Source organism: Marmota flaviventris, chromosome 1 (assembly GCF_047511675.1).
Source record: "Marmota flaviventris isolate mMarFla1 chromosome 1, mMarFla1.hap1, whole genome shotgun sequence".
In the NCBI taxonomy this organism is placed as follows: Eukaryota; Metazoa; Chordata; class Mammalia; order Rodentia; family Sciuridae; genus Marmota; species Marmota flaviventris.
In genome coordinates, this window is record NC_092498.1 from 137129084 (window position 1) to 137145954 (window position 16871).

The 16871-nt window shown below is 48.7% G+C and overlaps 1 protein-coding gene across 3 annotated transcripts in view; it reads left to right on the forward strand.

Moving 5' to 3' along the window:
• Kdm2b (lysine demethylase 2B) overlaps positions 1 to 16871 on the forward strand; it is a 119760-nt gene that overhangs the window by 96489 nt on the left and 6400 nt on the right. For all 3 annotated transcript variants that reach the window (XM_027949130.2, XM_071616631.1, XM_071616634.1), the window contains 10 exons: positions 2490 to 2714; positions 7761 to 7904; positions 9042 to 9128; positions 9313 to 9573; positions 9778 to 9891; positions 10476 to 10514; positions 10686 to 11359; positions 11933 to 12096; positions 12183 to 12344; positions 13031 to 13249. In XM_027949130.2, coding sequence (XP_027804931.2) covers positions 2490 to 2714; positions 7761 to 7904; positions 9042 to 9128; positions 9313 to 9573; positions 9778 to 9891; positions 10476 to 10514; positions 10686 to 11359; positions 11933 to 12096; positions 12183 to 12344; positions 13031 to 13249 — 2089 coding nt within the window. The remainder of the gene's footprint in view (positions 1 to 2489; positions 2715 to 7760; positions 7905 to 9041; positions 9129 to 9312; positions 9574 to 9777; positions 9892 to 10475; positions 10515 to 10685; positions 11360 to 11932; positions 12097 to 12182; positions 12345 to 13030; positions 13250 to 16871) is intronic.

Here is a 16871-nt window from a genome sequence, read left to right on the forward strand (position 1 = left end):
TTGAGCTGCATGTTTGTGAGTGAATGTCTGGTTGCCATCCTTTCTTTTACTGGGCCAAGTTAGGTGTTTGAAATTTTGGGTAGCACACCAAAGTTATTAGGATAAAAGCTTCATGACAGAATGAGATGACTTTGACCAATTCACCTTCCTTTTTATTCTTTGGGTGTCACTATTATCTATTATTCTACCTTCTCCAGATTTCCTGGATGGTTCTTAATGGACTTTTTAATGGAGACCCTCTAATGGCTTTCTCACCTGTTGATTTTTTTCCATTTTTGTTTTGTATATTTTTATGTGGTGCCGGGGAATCAATCCCGTGCCTCACTCGCGCTAGGCAAGTGCTCTACCACTGAGCTACAACCCTGGCCCCTTTCATTGGTTTTTATTAGCTCCTATACTTCACCATTGCTCAGTTTCTTCCTGACAACTGGTGACCACAGAGGAAGCTTTTCTAGCTTGATTTGGCGGGCACAGTAGCGACCTTTGGAAACAGGATTTCTTTCAAAGCATTGCCTGTCATCTGCTTTGTCGTTTTCCAGAATGTCTCAGCTGCCAGTGAAGTCCAGGCAGATTTGTTTTCCATAGGTTGGAAATGTTCTTCTTTGGATGGGAATGTGCTTTGGGAAGCAAGGGAAGGTGAGCCCCTTTGGCCTCCCTGGCCCTTGATACCAGACATTCCTTTGGACTTCTGGAATTTCTTCAGTTTTTCACCAAGGCAGCTAGTCTTTGCCTTCTCCTGCTCTAAAGTTCTAAGTTTGAGCCCTTTCCTTCAGGTTTTGTCCTTAGATCTGGACTGTGCTCTACCTTCTATGTGCTCTACCTATTTGAGGCTCTCAAAAAGCTAAGGTCATTTCCTAGGTTTCAATGTTTTGAGGACTGAGTTGATAACAGGGCTTTGTTAGGGGGAAAAGAGAGCATGGTTGGCTGCATGGAGAGGGGGAGACTCCTGGGGCTTCTGCTTTGGAGTAGCCATATTGTCTGTGCCTCTCGTTGCACCTTTCATACTAATGGCATTGCCTCTGACCCCAGGGGATTTATTTTGACTCTGGGGATTTGTTTGTGTTATGGGACGGGGTTTCTGGAAGGAAGACCCTTTTCACTGGTACAGGGTACAGTTACAACTCTCTGGAGTTTTAACAGAAGGATTGGGGTTCCCCCTCCAAGTATGATAAACAATGAAAGTTGAAAGGATAGCACCATACTGAAGGGGGGGGGTTAGTTGACTAAAACAGGCTTTAGCATTGGATGCCAATTAGAGGGTTTCGATGTAAATGCAGCGTGTGCCATACAGAGGACTGTGTCCCAGCAAAGTTGTGTTCTTGAGAAGGATGCTTCAGACAGGACTAACTCTCCCACCTCATATCCTTGGTGGATAGTGTCCTAGCAGTTCCACCATGCTTCCTGAGTTTGCAGGAGGCTCGGGGGCTGGGGTCAGCATGTGGGAACTGGAGGCAGGAACTACAGCTCTCTTTCATTGTTAAGAATTTAACTCCATTTTCTGTGACCTGTTCTATTTTCCCATTTAGGGAGGGTCTCAGTACTTAGGGGCCCTTCAGGTTCCTGTTTTCCCAGGGGTTGGGGTGACAGGCCGTCTCATAGAAATATAGCAGTGTTTGAGCTCCCTCCCGTGCCCCACCTCAGAGGGAAGACCAGCTGGAGGCAGATGCTTACCAGTCATGAGTGCTGTGACAGGGCCCATGGCAGGGGCACCGAATGCAGCACAGGTGGGCGGGGGGGGGGGCTTCCAAAAGAAAGTAGTGTATGAGCTGGTCCTGCAGAATGTGTAGATTAACCAGGTACTATGGGGAGGGGACTGGTGTTCCTGGCACAGGGAACAGAGGACAACTTCTGGCCCCATGCAGCCTTTCTGGGGAAGCACAGCCTGGCTGCAGATAGAGGGAAGCTAGAGGGGTGTGTGGGGCCCTGTCCTGAGTGTGGGACCTGAAAGGTCTTGAGGCAGAGTGCGCTGCCAGCAGAGGTGTGTGTGTGGGGGGTCCCTGTAAGTTTCCTAGAGCTGTCCTAACAGACCTAAGCTCTCAGTTCTGGAGGCCAGAAGCCTGAATTCAAGGTATTGGCTGGCAGGGACAAGCTTGCTCTAAAGGCTCTAGTGAAGGAACCTTCCTTGTTTCTCCAACTTCTGGTTTTGGCCCACAATACTTGGTGTCTCTTGGCTTATAGACAAGACTGCAGTCACATGGCCACTTCTCCTTATGTCTTCACATGTGTTCCCACCGGGTGTGTCTGCCTGTGTCCAGATTTCTCCCTTTTCAGAAGGACACCAGTCATACAGGGTTAGGATTCACCTTCATGATTTTCTTGAGCCTAATTACCTCTCTAGGGCCCCTTTCTCTAAATAAGATCACGTTCTGAGGTCCCCAGGGCTTAGGGCTTCAGCATCTCTTTCTGGGAGATACAGCTCATACTCTCTCCTAGGGGACCGGCCACCCTGGTAGCCTCCCATTTCATCCATCCTGTCTGTTCTCCTGCAGAACCGGGCGGTGGGTCGGCCCAAGGGCAAGCTGGGCCCAGCCTCCGCGGTGAAATTGGCCGCCAACAGGACCACAGCAGGAGCTCGCAGGCGCCGGACGCGATGCCGCAAGTGCGAGGCCTGCCTGCGGACCGAGTGCGGAGAGTGCCACTTCTGCAAGGACATGAAGAAGTTCGGGGGCCCAGGGCGGATGAAGCAGAGCTGCATCATGCGGCAGTGCATCGCGGTGAGTGCCGCTCTTAGCTGCGGGTCCTGGGTTGCCCCGCTGCCTCAGCCCTTTATGACTCTCTGCTCATTGGCCTGTCCATCCAAGAGGTGTTTTCGGTGGGCAGGAGGGGGCTCAAGCCAGGGCTCCTTTCAGACCCCCCATTGCTGAACACACGTCAGGCTCTTGTGTCTTCATAGTCTGGTGGTCTTGTAACTCCTCCCTTTCTGAGGTAGCCAGGAACCTCAAAGTCCCTCCCATTGAAGTTGTCTGGATAGCCTGTCCTATCTCTGACCCTGTAGCCAACATTTATGGTCCAGTTCTTAAAGGTTCTGGGCCTGTTCTTCTTCCTATCCTTCCCTCAGAGACAGAAGTCTATGTAGAAGGTTAGTGTCCCTCCTGAGGGAGTTGTCCCAAAGAGGAGTGATATGGAGCCCCCGGAGCTAGGACCCTACAGACTGCCTTGCCACTTCTTCCAGTGTGGCCCAGGGCTACTGGCCTTACCTGGATCAGGCGGTGGATGCAGCCTTTGGCACCTTGGTGTGGACTGGCAAGGGATTTGCTCTCAATTCCCTCCTCTGCATGCCCACACACTTTGCCTTCCCTGGAGCACTGCTCCCTGAGGCCCAGTGGTCCTCCCTGTGGGAGTGATCATCCCCCTGCTCCCTGAAAAGCCAGCTCAGCTGGAGAGGCAGGATTCCTTAGCCTTGGTGAGCTCATCTGTAGGCCCAGCCTGACAAAGGATGAGCCCTTTCTCCCTAAGTACTGATGTCCCTCCAAACCCAGCCGCATTTTCCCTTCACCCTGCATACATAACTCTGCTTGTGTTTTTGTGGTCAAAAAACGTATATCATAAGATTTACCGCCTTAACATGTCTAAGTACAAGGTGGCGGTAACCATATATGCACATTATTGTGTAGCTGATCTCTAAAACTTTTTTTTTTGGGGGGGGGGATACTGGGATTGAACCCAGGGATACTTTTCCAGAGCTACATCTCCAGCTAAGTTGCCCAGTTGCCTCAACTTAGATCCTCCTGGCTCAGCCTTCTGAGTTGCTGGGATTATAGATGTGCACCGCCATGCCTGGATAGACCATTTTCATCTTTTAAAACCAAAACCCTGCAGCCATTGAACAACTACTGCCCTTTTCCCTCTGCATAGCCCCCAGCAACCACAATTCTATTTTCAGATGCTAAGAGTTTAACTAATCTAGATGCCTCATTTTAGCAGGACCATGCAGTGTTTGTCTTTTGTGACTGGCCTGTTTCACTTAGTATAATATCCTCAAGGTTCTTCTCTGTTGTAACTTCTGACAGAATTTTGGTAGGGGAGAGGGATCATAGGAGATTGAACTCAGGGCCTCGTACATCCTAGGCAAGCACTATATCCCAACCCTTTCAGTTTTTATTTTGAGACAGGGTCTTGCTGAGTTGCCCAGACTAGCCTCCAGCTTGTGATTCTCATGCCTCAGCCTCTGATAGCTTGGGTTACAGGTGTGTGCCACCCCTTGAACCTTTTCATGTACTTCTTGGCTGTTTTTGTATCCTCTTTGGAGAAATGCTATTTAAAGTCCTTTGCCCCTTTTTTAGTAGGATTTTTTGGTATTCTGTTGATGAGCTATACAAGTCTTTTATTTATTCTGAGTATTAATCCCCTAGATTAAATACAGATTTTTGTCTGTGTATATGTGCATTTTTCTGGAGAAGAGGGTTCAGGTGACCCATTGGATTCTGTCAGGATTTTAAGGGGTTTGCCTATAGAGACTGTTAGCTTTGAGGACGGTATCACCTAAAACTTAGCCTATTGGCAGTGAAGACATGATTATCTTTTCTCTTCCCCTTGCCCTGGACCTAGTTGTCACAGGAGACCTGTGCTGTATGCCACCTTATCTTTGCAGCCAGGAGGCCCGGCCTGTTTGATCATGTTGGTAGAGAGTACCCCGACTCTGCTTGTCTCTTGTTCGGCTACTTCTGGCTTCTCAAGCCCTTCTGACAGTTCTTTCAGTCTTTCTGCCTTTCAGTATCCCACGTTTTGCCCACATGTGACCTATCTGCCTCCGACCCCTTCTGTGGTCCTTCTCTCTTGATGTGCCAGCCTCCCTGCTTTGGTTCCCTGTCCCCAGTGGCTTCCTTCAGGGCCTTGCTCTCCCTGCCTTGGGTGGGCTCCCTTATGAATTTCTACAGTAGTTTCCCCTTTGGTGCTTCCTCTCACCCATCTCAAGTCAGTCCCCTGTCTCAGACTCTCTTCTTACATCATAGGTGTTCTTCACCCTAACTACAATTTCTATGGGGGTCTATTTTCTGACCTGCTCCCCATGCTGAAGTTTTCTTGCACAGCCTTCTCTGGCCTTGTTCACCTTGAGGTTCCTTCTGCCTTTCTTGTCCTGCAGAAGTAAGCCTCTGCTGCTTCAGGTAGCCCTTGAATATAACTTTTCCATGTTCCTTTGAATTTCAGTGAGTTATGTCTTTGTCTTCCCAGGTGTCTGCAGGGGAGCAGCTGTCTGCTAGTTCTTGTGCCCCTTGGGTACCTTGGATCAGGCTGTAGCAGGTGTTCCCTAAGTATTTGTTGAACAATTGATGATGCTCTTGTCTTTTGTGTTCTATTTGAGTTCAAGTATTCATGCCATTTTGTAGACATTTTGGGCTGGGGGTGTGACTCAGTGGTAGAGCGCTTGCCTATCCTACATAAGGCCCTGGCTGGGTTCATCCCCAGCACACTTATTGGTGGAGTATATCCAAGCTTATTTGAAGTAGTTTAATAAAAACTGTGTGGTTTTGCTACATTGCAGGTACTAATGGGTGTAGGAGGCCAGGCAAGAACATAAAGGAGAGTAGGTCTAAGCTGGCCCCTCTCCTTAGGGAGGGGTACATAGCGCTCAAACTTTGTGGACTTAAAAATTACAAAGACCCCAAAGAGCTCTTGTTTTCATGTGAAGTATTTACTTACTGACATTTGCTATTTTAAAAATTAAAACTGATTCATGAATATACAACTAGTGAAGCTGCACATCATGTATAAACACAAGAATGGGATCCTAATTAGATGTTATACTCCGTGTATGTTTAATATGTCAAAATACACTGTGCTGTCATGTGTACCTAAAAATACCCCCCCCCCCAAAAAAAAAAAAAGGGAAAAAAAATCACTACAGGTTTGGGAGCTACTGTGGGGCTAGCCTAAGAGGTGGTAGGCATGGAACTCTTTACCTCAGCCTGTGACTTGGTGGAAATCATTTCAAGCCTTCACTTCAAATGAGTCTGTCATAGATGGGTAACATTTTCCACTTCTTGAATAGAAACTTTTGAGGAGTCACAATTTTGAAGGAACTTGTTTCTTGGATTAAAAATAAAGATAAATCTCGTGTTACCTAAAAAAATAATAAAATTAAAACAGAAAATTTTAAAAATGTTTTAAGTTCATTTTAAAAATAAAAACCCATTATATAGTAACCAAAATAACATTTTTTGAAGACCAATTACATTTTCTAAAACTAAAATAACTAGAGGAAGAAGACATTGTTTATTAATCTTTTAAGTGTAGTTCATTAGAAAGTACCTGGATTTTCATGTTTGCTTGTATATTTCATCTGTTGGGATGTGTTATTTTAGAAGGAGAATGAGGGAAATCCAGCTTTATACAAATAAGTAGTTGGATAAGGGAGGGGTATATTAAAAGCCTTCATTTCATAATCATGGATACTCTTATACTCCACCAAAATGGGTGGCAGTTACTTAAAGGTTAGTTGCAATGTGGAGTCTGAAACTGTATCAAGGACTTTTCATACTGTTACATTACAAGTCATTATTCTTGCCCTTTGAGTAGCTCATCTTGCTCATGCAGTATGTTGTAACATTATTCATTGGTCACTTGGAAAATATTGATTCACTGAGGCAGATTTCCCAAAATATTGGCACATGCCATTATATTATTTATCTATAGATATATAGATGTGTGACATTTGGTAATACCACTCCTAATCTCATCAGAAAAGCCTTTCAGTGTTGGGAAGCCTTCCAGTTCACGATGGCTCATGTAAGTTTTCCAAACGTCTCATTTTCCCTCAAATACTTGAATTTTGTTGTTTGTACCAAGTGCTGCATTTTTTTTTTCCCTCCTCCTCCCCTGGAAACAACAGATTTTTACTTCTTTTGTCTTCAAGAAAATGCACCAGTATCCAGTGGTTTATTCAGTCTTTATTTCAAGTAAAAAAAATGACGTTCTTTGGAGAAAGTGGTCAGTTGAGCTCACAAGATAAGCCACATGAATATGTCCTTCAGTAAGGTCCCTCAGTGTGCAGAAGTGCTGTGTGTGTCCTTCCTGTGTGAGAAGGTGTATGCTCAAGGGTTGAAGTTTTCATAAAATCACAGAAAGTCCTAAATGGAGCTGGTGATCTTTTCGTTGTGCACTTGGCCCCAAGTCCTCAGCAACTCCCGGGACAGCTGGACCTGCCTGCCTGCTGGTGCTGAGGAGCCAGCAGCTTCATCCACCAGTGCTTTTGCACCATCCGTGCAAAAATCAACACATTGCAGAGGGAAAAGTATTTTTAACTTTTGTTCTAAAGACAATTTTGACCTCACAGCCTTTCCCTGTAAAGGTCTTAGGGACCTCCATACTGTGGACTGAGCTCTGATACCTGCTGGTGAGGCAAGCCTCAGCCCTCTGGGCATCTGGACTAGGCTCACACCCCACCTCCTTCAGTCTTTTCCAAATGGGAGACTTCCACATTTAAAATCAGTCCCCCTTCTATTTTTCCCCTGGTTTTCCCTGGTATTTCTTGTTCCATCTAACGTACTCCATTATTCTTCATTCTGTGGGCCTTCCTTACCTGAGAGCTCAGGATGGCAGAGAGATTGATCTGTCTTGTTCATTGCTATGTTCCTAGCTCTTACAGAGTGACTGGCATGTAGAGGTAACAATCTGGTAAGTGTATGGATGAATGAATGTGCCTGGGCCAGCTTTCTGGAGTCTCCTGGCAGGCACAGGAGAGTAGCTCAGTGCCCTTGACTTGGTCCTCAGGAGGGTCTTTCTTCCCTTCCTGCTGACTTGTGTGTCTCCCGGCTCCTCAGCCAGTGCTGCCCCACACTGCTGTGTGTCTTGTGTGTGGCGAGGCGGGGAAGGAGGACACAGTGGAAGAGGAAGAGAGCAAGTTTAACCTCATGCTCATGGAGTGCTCCATCTGCAATGAGATCATCCATCCTGGATGCCTTAAGGTAAGTGACCCTGTGGGCACTGGGCATGCATCTCCTCACCCCACCCTGGGGTGTCTGGTGGTGATGGCATGGTGGGGTGGGATTAGATTTCCTTCCTGGAGAGCACTGGTGACGTGGTGGGATGCAGGTAGCATGTTGAATTCCTAGAGGACCCTGAATCTGGGGGATTCTGTATCAAGTGATGAGCCCAGGGCAAGAAGAGTCAGGAGCAGTTTCCTAGGGGAAAGAACCCATCACCACAACACCTTCTAGTACCTCAGACTCACAGAGGGATCCCAGCATTTTAGCAGACAGAAGACATGGGCTACTTGTTTGCACCTTGGCCAGAGGCAGAAACCTGAGGTGGCTGCTCCCTGGAGTCCTGGCTCCTGGCTTTTGGGAGAACCATGCCTGGGCCAGGGAGGGTGGATCCTGAATGACAGATGGCTGCCTTTTTGTGCCTCTGCACCAGGAACCGGTTCCCTTGGTGTGTCGAGGGCAGGACTACCTTCTGGGTGACCTCTGTGCCTGCCTGATTCAGGAAGCAGGTTCTATCTTGGAAAGGAAGAGCCCACTCTGGGCTGTGCCCTCTGTGCCAAGACAATACAGTGTCAGAACCCGTGGCGGGGCGGGGTCTGCCGAGGACAGTCCTTCAGCTCTGTGTCAGTCTCCTACCTCACTTGCCTTTCTCTCCTTCTGTCACACATACCCCTCTTGGCAGGGGTGCTGTGAGTTCTAAGGCTTTGGAAGTTAGCCCTTCCTGTTAAATGCCTGGTCATTTCTCTTCTGCCTCAGCTCATACACAGGATTCAACCTGCACAAAGTCCCGTGTATCAGACCCTGAGCTGTTCTACCCTCATTGAATTTTCTCAAATCCCAGTGAGAAGGGCACTCAAACTCCATCTCATGGTCCAGGGAACTGGGCCACAGAAATGAGGTGCTTGGCTCAGGATGGCTGAGCCATTCAGAGGCAGAAGGGTGAGCATCTGAACCTAGAACTACCCATCTCAACCAGCTCTGTACCGCTGTATTTTCTTTTGGCTATATAAATGGGACGAACATGGCTTTTGGGAGGGGTTGAAGACACAGCGACCCTGTGTCTCAAGGCCCCATCTCAGCAACCTTCTCTGCCTGCTGAGTCCTGGCCTGTCCTTCCAGATTAAGGAGTCAGAGGGTGTGGTCAACGACGAACTTCCAAACTGCTGGGAGTGTCCCAAGTGTAACCATGCCGGCAAGACCGGGAAAGTGAGTGCGGGCACCAAGTCGTGATCTTCGGAGAGGGGCGGGCGGGCGGGGCCAGGCTGGGCCTTGTCAGGACCAGCCTGTCCCTGGGTGGTCAGGCAGGTGGGGTGCGGCAGCCTGGGGAGGAGGAAGAGCAAGTCCAAAGATATACAGTGGGGTTGTTTCTTCTCTCTTTTTGGCCTACAAGCAAAAGCGTGGCCCTGGCTTTAAATATGCCTCCAACCTGCCTGGCTCCCTGCTCAAGGAGCAGAAGATGAACCGGGATAACAAGGAAGGACCAGAGCCTGTCAAGCGGAGGAGTGAGTGTGAAGAGGCTCCCCGGCGTAGGTCAGACGAGCACCCCAAGAAGGTGCCCCCTGATGGCATCCTGCGCCGAAAATCTGATGATGTACACCTAAGGAGGAAGAGGAAATATGAGAAGCCCCAAGAGCTGAGTGGACGCAAACGAGTACGAATGGGCAGGCCCTGGGCAGTGGAGGGTTGGCCTGGCTGTCCTGGGTGCAGGGTGGAGGGTGGGGGAAGGGATGGGCAATGGGTAGAACTCGGGATCCTGGCCTCTTGTTGCCCTGAGCAGGTCACCCAAGTCCTGAGAGCCCATCCCAAAAGAAGGGAGAAAAAAACAGCAAGTCACTCCTCTTCCCACCCCCTTTAGGCCTCGACGCTTCAAACGTCCCCCGGTTCCTCCTCTCACCTCTCGCCGAGGCCCCCTCTAGGCAGCAGCCTCAGCCCTTGGTGGAGATCCAGTCTCACTTACTTCCAGCAGCAGGTGCTCCCATGCCCCTCCCCACCCCAGGCCATGGGGACTTGCGAGTCCTGGGCTGTCCCCCACCTTGTCCCTTGGTCCCAAGGTCTAGCCCCAAGGTCTATGGGAGCTCTCTGAGGAGAGCCTTGGTTGGTTGGGATCAAAGCTGAAGGCGCGGCTGCCCAGGAAACCCTGAAATCTCCGGAACCTCTGAGGATCCTGGTGGCCCTGCTCCACCCACTGGCCTTGCCTTCACTGGCCACAAGGTGGCACATGGAACCTCCTGGCTCCAGCCCACTGTGAGATATTCGTAGGCCTGCGCTCCTGGAGCCGAGGCTAACGTGATGGGTGACTACATTCTCTGGGTCTCTCTGGGTTGGGATGTCAGCTGGGTGGGAACAGCTGGCCTTACTCTACTTCCAGCTTCCTCCTTGAAAGCAGCAGTCAAGGTCCACTGAAAGTCAGATGGGAAGGAGGAAATGGCATTTGTGGGAAAGGCATCCCTCCAGCCCCTGCTCTGGAGTCTGGGCTTGTGGTGGGGCTGGATGTAGAGGGGACTGGCTTCCTCTAACCCATGAGCAAACTGCATCCTTTCTTCCTCATGACAGCTAAAACCTGGCAAAGAAGATAAACTTTTCAGGAAAAAGGTACCATCTCCCCTTCCTCCCTGTGCTCCCAGCCCATTCCCAGCTGTCAGAGGTATAGGCAGCACCTTGGTGGTTCATGAGTCCCGTGGCAAAGGGTTGGGAGTTTCTGGGGTGGGCACCACACAGAACCGTATGGGTTGACCACTGGCCCTTGGCTCCTCTCTTCCGTAGCGGAGATCCTGGAAAAACTCAGAAGACCGGATGGCCAATAAGCCCCTCAGGCGCTTCAAGCAGGAACCAGAGGATGATCTGCCTGAGGCGCCCCCCAAGACCAGGGAGAGTGACCACTCACGCTCCAGCTCGCCCACGGCTGGGCCTAGCAATGAGGGGGCTGAGGGCCCAGAGGAGAAGAAAAAGGTGAAGATGCGCCGGAAACGGCGGCTTCCCAACAAGGAGCTGAGCAAGGAGCTGAGCAAGGAGCTCAACCATGAGATCCAAAAGACAGAGAGCAGCCTGGCCCATGAGAACCACCAGCCCATCAAGTCAGAACCTGAGAGTGAGAACGAGGAACCCAAGCGGCCCCTGGGCCTCTGTGAGCGCCCCCACCGCTTCAGCAAGGGGCTCAATGGCACCCCACGGGAATTGAGGCACCCATTGGGGCCCAGCCTGCGCAGCCCACCCCGAGTCATCTCCCGGCCCCCACCCTCCGTGTCCCCGCCCAAGTGCATCCAGATGGAGCGCCACGTGATCCGGCCACCCCCTATCAGCCCCCCACCCGACTCGCTGCCCCTGGATGATGGGGCAGCCCATGTCATGCACAGGGAGGTGTGGATGGCCGTCTTCAGCTACCTCAGCCACCAAGACCTGTGTGTCTGCATGCGGGTCTGCAGGACCTGGAACCGCTGGTGAGGGGCTTCCCTGTGTTAGGCTCTTGGTTAAGGCTTGGCTCAGCCTGGAATGGCCCGTTTGGGCGTGTATCCCACTCTAGTCACTTATGGTACTCTCTCCTGCCGAGCCCTGATAGAGCTTAATTGTTGTCCACCAAGGACTTCCTGTCAGCCTGTTCTTTCCTGATTTAACTCTCTGCAGCTCAGTAAAGACCAAGTGGAGTCCTTGTCCCTAGAGTTAGCCTAGGTTAAGAGCAAGGGGTGCCAGTACCAGCTTTAGACCCAGCTTGACATTTATCAACTTTGTAGCCTTGGCCAAGTTCTCACCCTCATGTATGAATAGGCATGATACCTGCTTCACAGGGTGGTTTAGAGAATGTAGTAAGGCCTGCAGGAAATACTTGGAGAGTGGATGCCAGCTACTTCCACTGACGGCCTGTGGCCATCAGAGCAGAGGTGTCCACGTGTGGACAAGATGAGTGCTAAACAGAAAGGTGCAGAGAAGAGATTCCTGTTTGGGTTTGGTGGCCATGCAGGGGCTCCCCAAATGAGCCCCCATCTCTGATGCTGTCCTTCCTGCTGGGCCCTCAGGTGCTGCGATAAGCGGTTATGGACCCGCATCGACTTGAACCACTGCAAGTCCATCACGCCCCTGATGCTGAGCGGCATCATCCGGCGACAGCCTGTCTCCCTCGACCTCAGCTGGACCAATATCTCCAAGAAGCAGCTGAGCTGGCTCATCAACCGGTTGCCTGGTGAGCCCTGGGCCAGGGACCCGAGTGGGAAGCCAGGGGTGCTGGAGTGTATCACCTGGCCCATGACTCCTTTCCTGTCCCTCCAGGGCTCCGAGACTTGGTGCTGTCGGGCTGCTCGTGGATCGCAGTCTCAGCCCTCTGTAGCTCCAGTTGTCCATTGCTCCGGACTCTGGATGTCCAGTGGGTAGAAGGACTAAAGGATGCCCAGATGCGGGATCTCCTGTCTCCACCTACAGATAACAGGCCAGGTAAGTTCCAGTCCAGAACTGTGCCAGGGGGTCCTGTGGATGGGGTGACTTGTGCCATTGGATCCTGTGATGTGTCCTGAAGCCTCCTCTAGCGTCAGCCCTTCTCTAGAGGACACAGGGAAGAGTCCCTGCTGCTGTGTTCTCAGTCAGCATTGGGCACAGAGGGGATCCAGGAGAAGGCAGAGGCTCCTTTGCATGTGCCAAGACTCTGCACCTGGGGCTCAGCACACTCTGGCTACTTCCATATTAACTTGCCTCTTGCTGGCTTGACCTCTTTGAGCCTCCGGGTCAGGTGGTTGGAGAAGAGCTTGTAGCACAGCCCACTCCCAGTTCACTGTCTGGATCATTGACTCTCACAGCTTACATGGTGCCCAAGGTACTGGGGGCAGCGATGCTGGGCCACCTTGTTTCATTTGGCTGATTGCCGCTGAGTGAAATGTTGGTTCAGGTTTCTAGATCTTCTGCTTTTTCTAGAAAATCTGGAAATTAACTCTTTAATCTGGAAATTGACTCTTTATGTAGACTCCTGACTTTTAAATGTTAGAATTCTGGTTTTAGGAGGAAGCACTTTGTGGCTAAATGAAATTTAACTGTTATATCTGTCTGTAGGCCTTTTAAAGTCATGTCAGTATGACCTGATCTCCTGTCAGGTTGACAGGTTGCCCCTTTCCTTCCTGCCCCACCAGGTCAGATGGACAATCGGAGTAAGCTCCGGAACATCGTGGAGCTGCGCCTGGCAGGGCTGGACATCACAGATGTCTCCCTGCGGCTCATCATCCGCCACATGCCCCTGCTCTCCAAACTCCACCTTAGTTATTGTAACCACGTCACCGACCAGTCCATCAACTTGCTTACCGCTGTTGGCACCACCACCCGAGACTCTCTAACCGAGATCAACCTGTCAGGTGAGGTTCCCCCTCCTCACAAGTCTACAGAACACAGTGGGAGTTTCATGTTTGTTGAAAATGGTGTGCCCACTCTTATCAGCGTTAGGTGCTAGGGCACACCAGGGAGTGAGACAGCCTGGTCTAGGGGAGACTCATACGTAAGTCCCTGCTGGAATTGCAGTAACAGCTACCAAAAAAAATAGTATTGATAGCAGTAAGAGCATATGGCAGTGGCTTCTAACCCAACATACAGGCTAGGGATAACTTCCTGAAGGTGGTACAACTGAGTTGATGCCTTCCAGCCAGGGTAGGGGGACAGCAGTAGGCATGGGGCAAGGACCACAGTGACAGGGCTTCTATCTAGAGACCAGTGGCCAGGCGGAAGCAGTGGAACAGTCTCTGCCTTTGTTGTTGTTGTGTGTACTCCTCATGGCCCTGCTATCTAGGGCCTGTTGTTGGAGAGAAAAAAAAACTTCAGTTAGTTCCATTGTTGTTCCTTGTCTGACTGTCACACCATGGAATCCTCACTCCTTCACTTACTAATGGGGCGGGAGTTGGTTCTGAAGGACTGGGAGCTTGGCTGTATGTATGGTGCAGTAGCCAAGAGGTGGTGCTGCCTGTCCTTACTCATCTAATGCAGTGTTGGTTTGATAGCTTAGGATGGCTTGGGTTGGGGTGTCACATTTGGATGAGATTTAAAGAAAAAGAAAGAAATAGAAACTTAAATCTTTATTTTTTTTCTCCCGTGAAATTATTAAATATTAAAGCATACCCTCACTTCATTTAAGTTCCATTTTGACATGACTCCATTTGGGGTTTTGCTTCTTCAGGGTTCACTGTTTGTCTGTCTTTACATCCTGGTTCATGCCAGATGAACACCCCCTACCATCCATGCTGCACACCAGGCCTGCCTGCCGGGTGAGATCCCACTGTACCTAGGATACCATTCCTTTCCTCATGAAATTTTGGTGACAGGGATTGTCCCACTCCTAGAGGCAAAGAAAAGAGCTGTGCTGAAAAGAGGTTTCTCCTTAGAGGCACCGGATTGAAGCTCCATTCATTGGCCTGGACTGGTGTTGGACCTGCCTTTTGGAGAAGGGCTAGAAGGTGTCTTGTTCTCAGTGCTTGATGTGACTCTTCGTGTTCTGGCTTAGTTACTGTGGGTGTGTAGCAAAGATCTCCATCTAAATCCCCTCCCCTAAATAGTGTAGTTCAGGAAGTATAGGGGGTGGGGGTATGTGTGTATAAATCATCTCTGGGTATTTTATCTTTCCACCATAATACATTGAAGTCACCTTTTCATCTCACTACACACAGATGGAGCTCTGCATTCTTGTTATTAGCCAAGAAGTATATTAAGGTATATTTCTGTAGTCTCTTCTGGTGTTTTTTTCCCCCCTCTCCCACCATTATAACTAGTTAATTATAAAATAAGTCTCTGCCACAAAATAGATTGCAGTTGACATGTTCATGATCCACAAATATGGTTGGAGGATCTGATCTCATGATAAATGACACTGAAATTCTAGCTGCTCTCACCTGGGCCATATTTCAACCTGGAAGTTTTTTTTTGAATGCTCAAGGCAGTTCTTTGCTTCTGCCCCACCTCCCATTTTCCCTCTGAGGCAATCCTTTAGCTCGAGTTCTCTATTCCAGTATTTACCCCCATATTCCAGAGTGAGCCCCTCTACTGCCATTTCCATTTAGACATTAGTCTTTATTAACTGGCTATTACAGAACATGAAGATTTACTGCTGTTGCATCCTCTTAGCACCCCACCACCACCCTTTTTTTCTTTTCTTTCTAGTTTTTGGTTAAGTTACTATTATTTATTATGACCATGCGAGTATTGGTCACTGTTGAGCCACATAGTGGATTGTGAGTAAACTTCCTTTCCTGTATCAATTGTTTTTGGGTTTCCTAGAGTTAAATGTTTCATTTTTATTTGGTTGGTTTCTAAGCAAACTAAACAACAGAACAGAATAATCTTTTACCCCACACAAACTCATCAATCCCACAACCAGACCTCCCCTCTGGCCACCATTTTATCCTCCCTTTCTTTTTTCCTGTTTGGATTCCTGCTTCCACCGGGACTGGCTACCTCTGCTGTACCGCTGTCATCCTGGGTCTTTTACCATCATCCCCTCGGGTTTCTGCCTTTGTTGGACGCCCTCCTTCCTTGATCCCATATCATCTTTTGTGGTTGACTCTCATTGGGTAGAGGACACATGTCCTTATTAGACCTTACATTTTGTTGGTAATTCAGCTAGGTCTAGAGCTCTAGCTTGGGAGCCATGTTGCTTCAGCGAGTGAGCAGCATTGTTCTACTGTCCTCCAGATCCACATGCCTGATCCAAAACTATTTGGTTCTTCATCCATCAGTGAATCTCTTTTCTCTCATGGGAAGATTATAGAAGTTGTCTTTGTCTCATAATTTTTGATGATGAGCCTTGGCTTGAGTCTGATTTATCACACTAAACACTCATCAGCCCTTTCGATCTAGAAACATATGTTCTTCAATTCTAGAAAAATTTCTTGAATTTCTTCTTATTGTTTTCCCCTTCTGTTTCTTTCTGTCCTACTCCTGATATCATCCATTTTTCTTCTTATTTTCCACCTCTGTATCTATTTGCTGTTTTCTAGCAGTTTTCTTCTCTTTTGTCATATAATTTATACAGTGAGTTTTCCATTTCTACTGTCATGTAGATTGAGCCATGTGAAATTTCTGTTTATATTGATCAAACACAAATGGTGGCCATATTTTTAATTTCACAAGCTATATTCATAAGAGGCTGTCCTGAGATTGAGAGTTGACACTCAGTTGCTTGTCTAGTCAAGGGTGACCAGACACTCTGGGCAGATGATTGGAGTTCACCTGCTATGGACAGCCGTTAAAGGGTCATCTTCATTGGTGGTTTCTTTGTAGAAACCCAGACACCAGATTTTGTCTTCCTCTAAAGTTGATCAGGGTCACCAGAGACTCCTTGATCTCCAAACTGGAGGGTGTAGGCTGAGCTACCAGTGTTCTTGGGCTGGGCATGGGGAAGGAGGTTGGGGTTATCACCAGTGACTAGGTAAATTTTTGCTTAGTTCCCATTTTTGAGTAGGTAGCCCTATATCTGTGCATGGTGGCCTGTCTTCTGCTGAGGAGGAAATCTGGGCATCTTATTGTTCCTTAAACAGATTCTCAGCCAGTCATCCTGCTTCTAATCCCATGTTTACCTCCTCTTCTGATATATGTGTTGACTCTGTTAAAACAGTGCTTTCTAAGAAATTAGTACCAAATCCCTTGGAGGTGTTTCCCTGCTTTCTTCTCAGACATTTAGGAATAAGTTTAGGATTAGGAGTAGGGTTCAGCTTTTTTAAACCTGCTAAGTTTTTATGTATTGTAGCTAGCTTTCAAAATAATTTTATTGTAATATGTAAATAAATTGATCCTTTTAACCATGTTTAGGTATACAGTTCAGTGACATGAAATACATTCAGTTTTTTAACCATCACCACGATCCATTTTCAGAATTTTTTCATCACTCAGTCAAAAAGGCTATGCTGGGTTTGTAGCTCAGTGGCAGAACGCTTGCCTAGCACATGTAAGGCACTGGGTTCAATCCTCAGCACCACATAGAAATAAGAACAAATA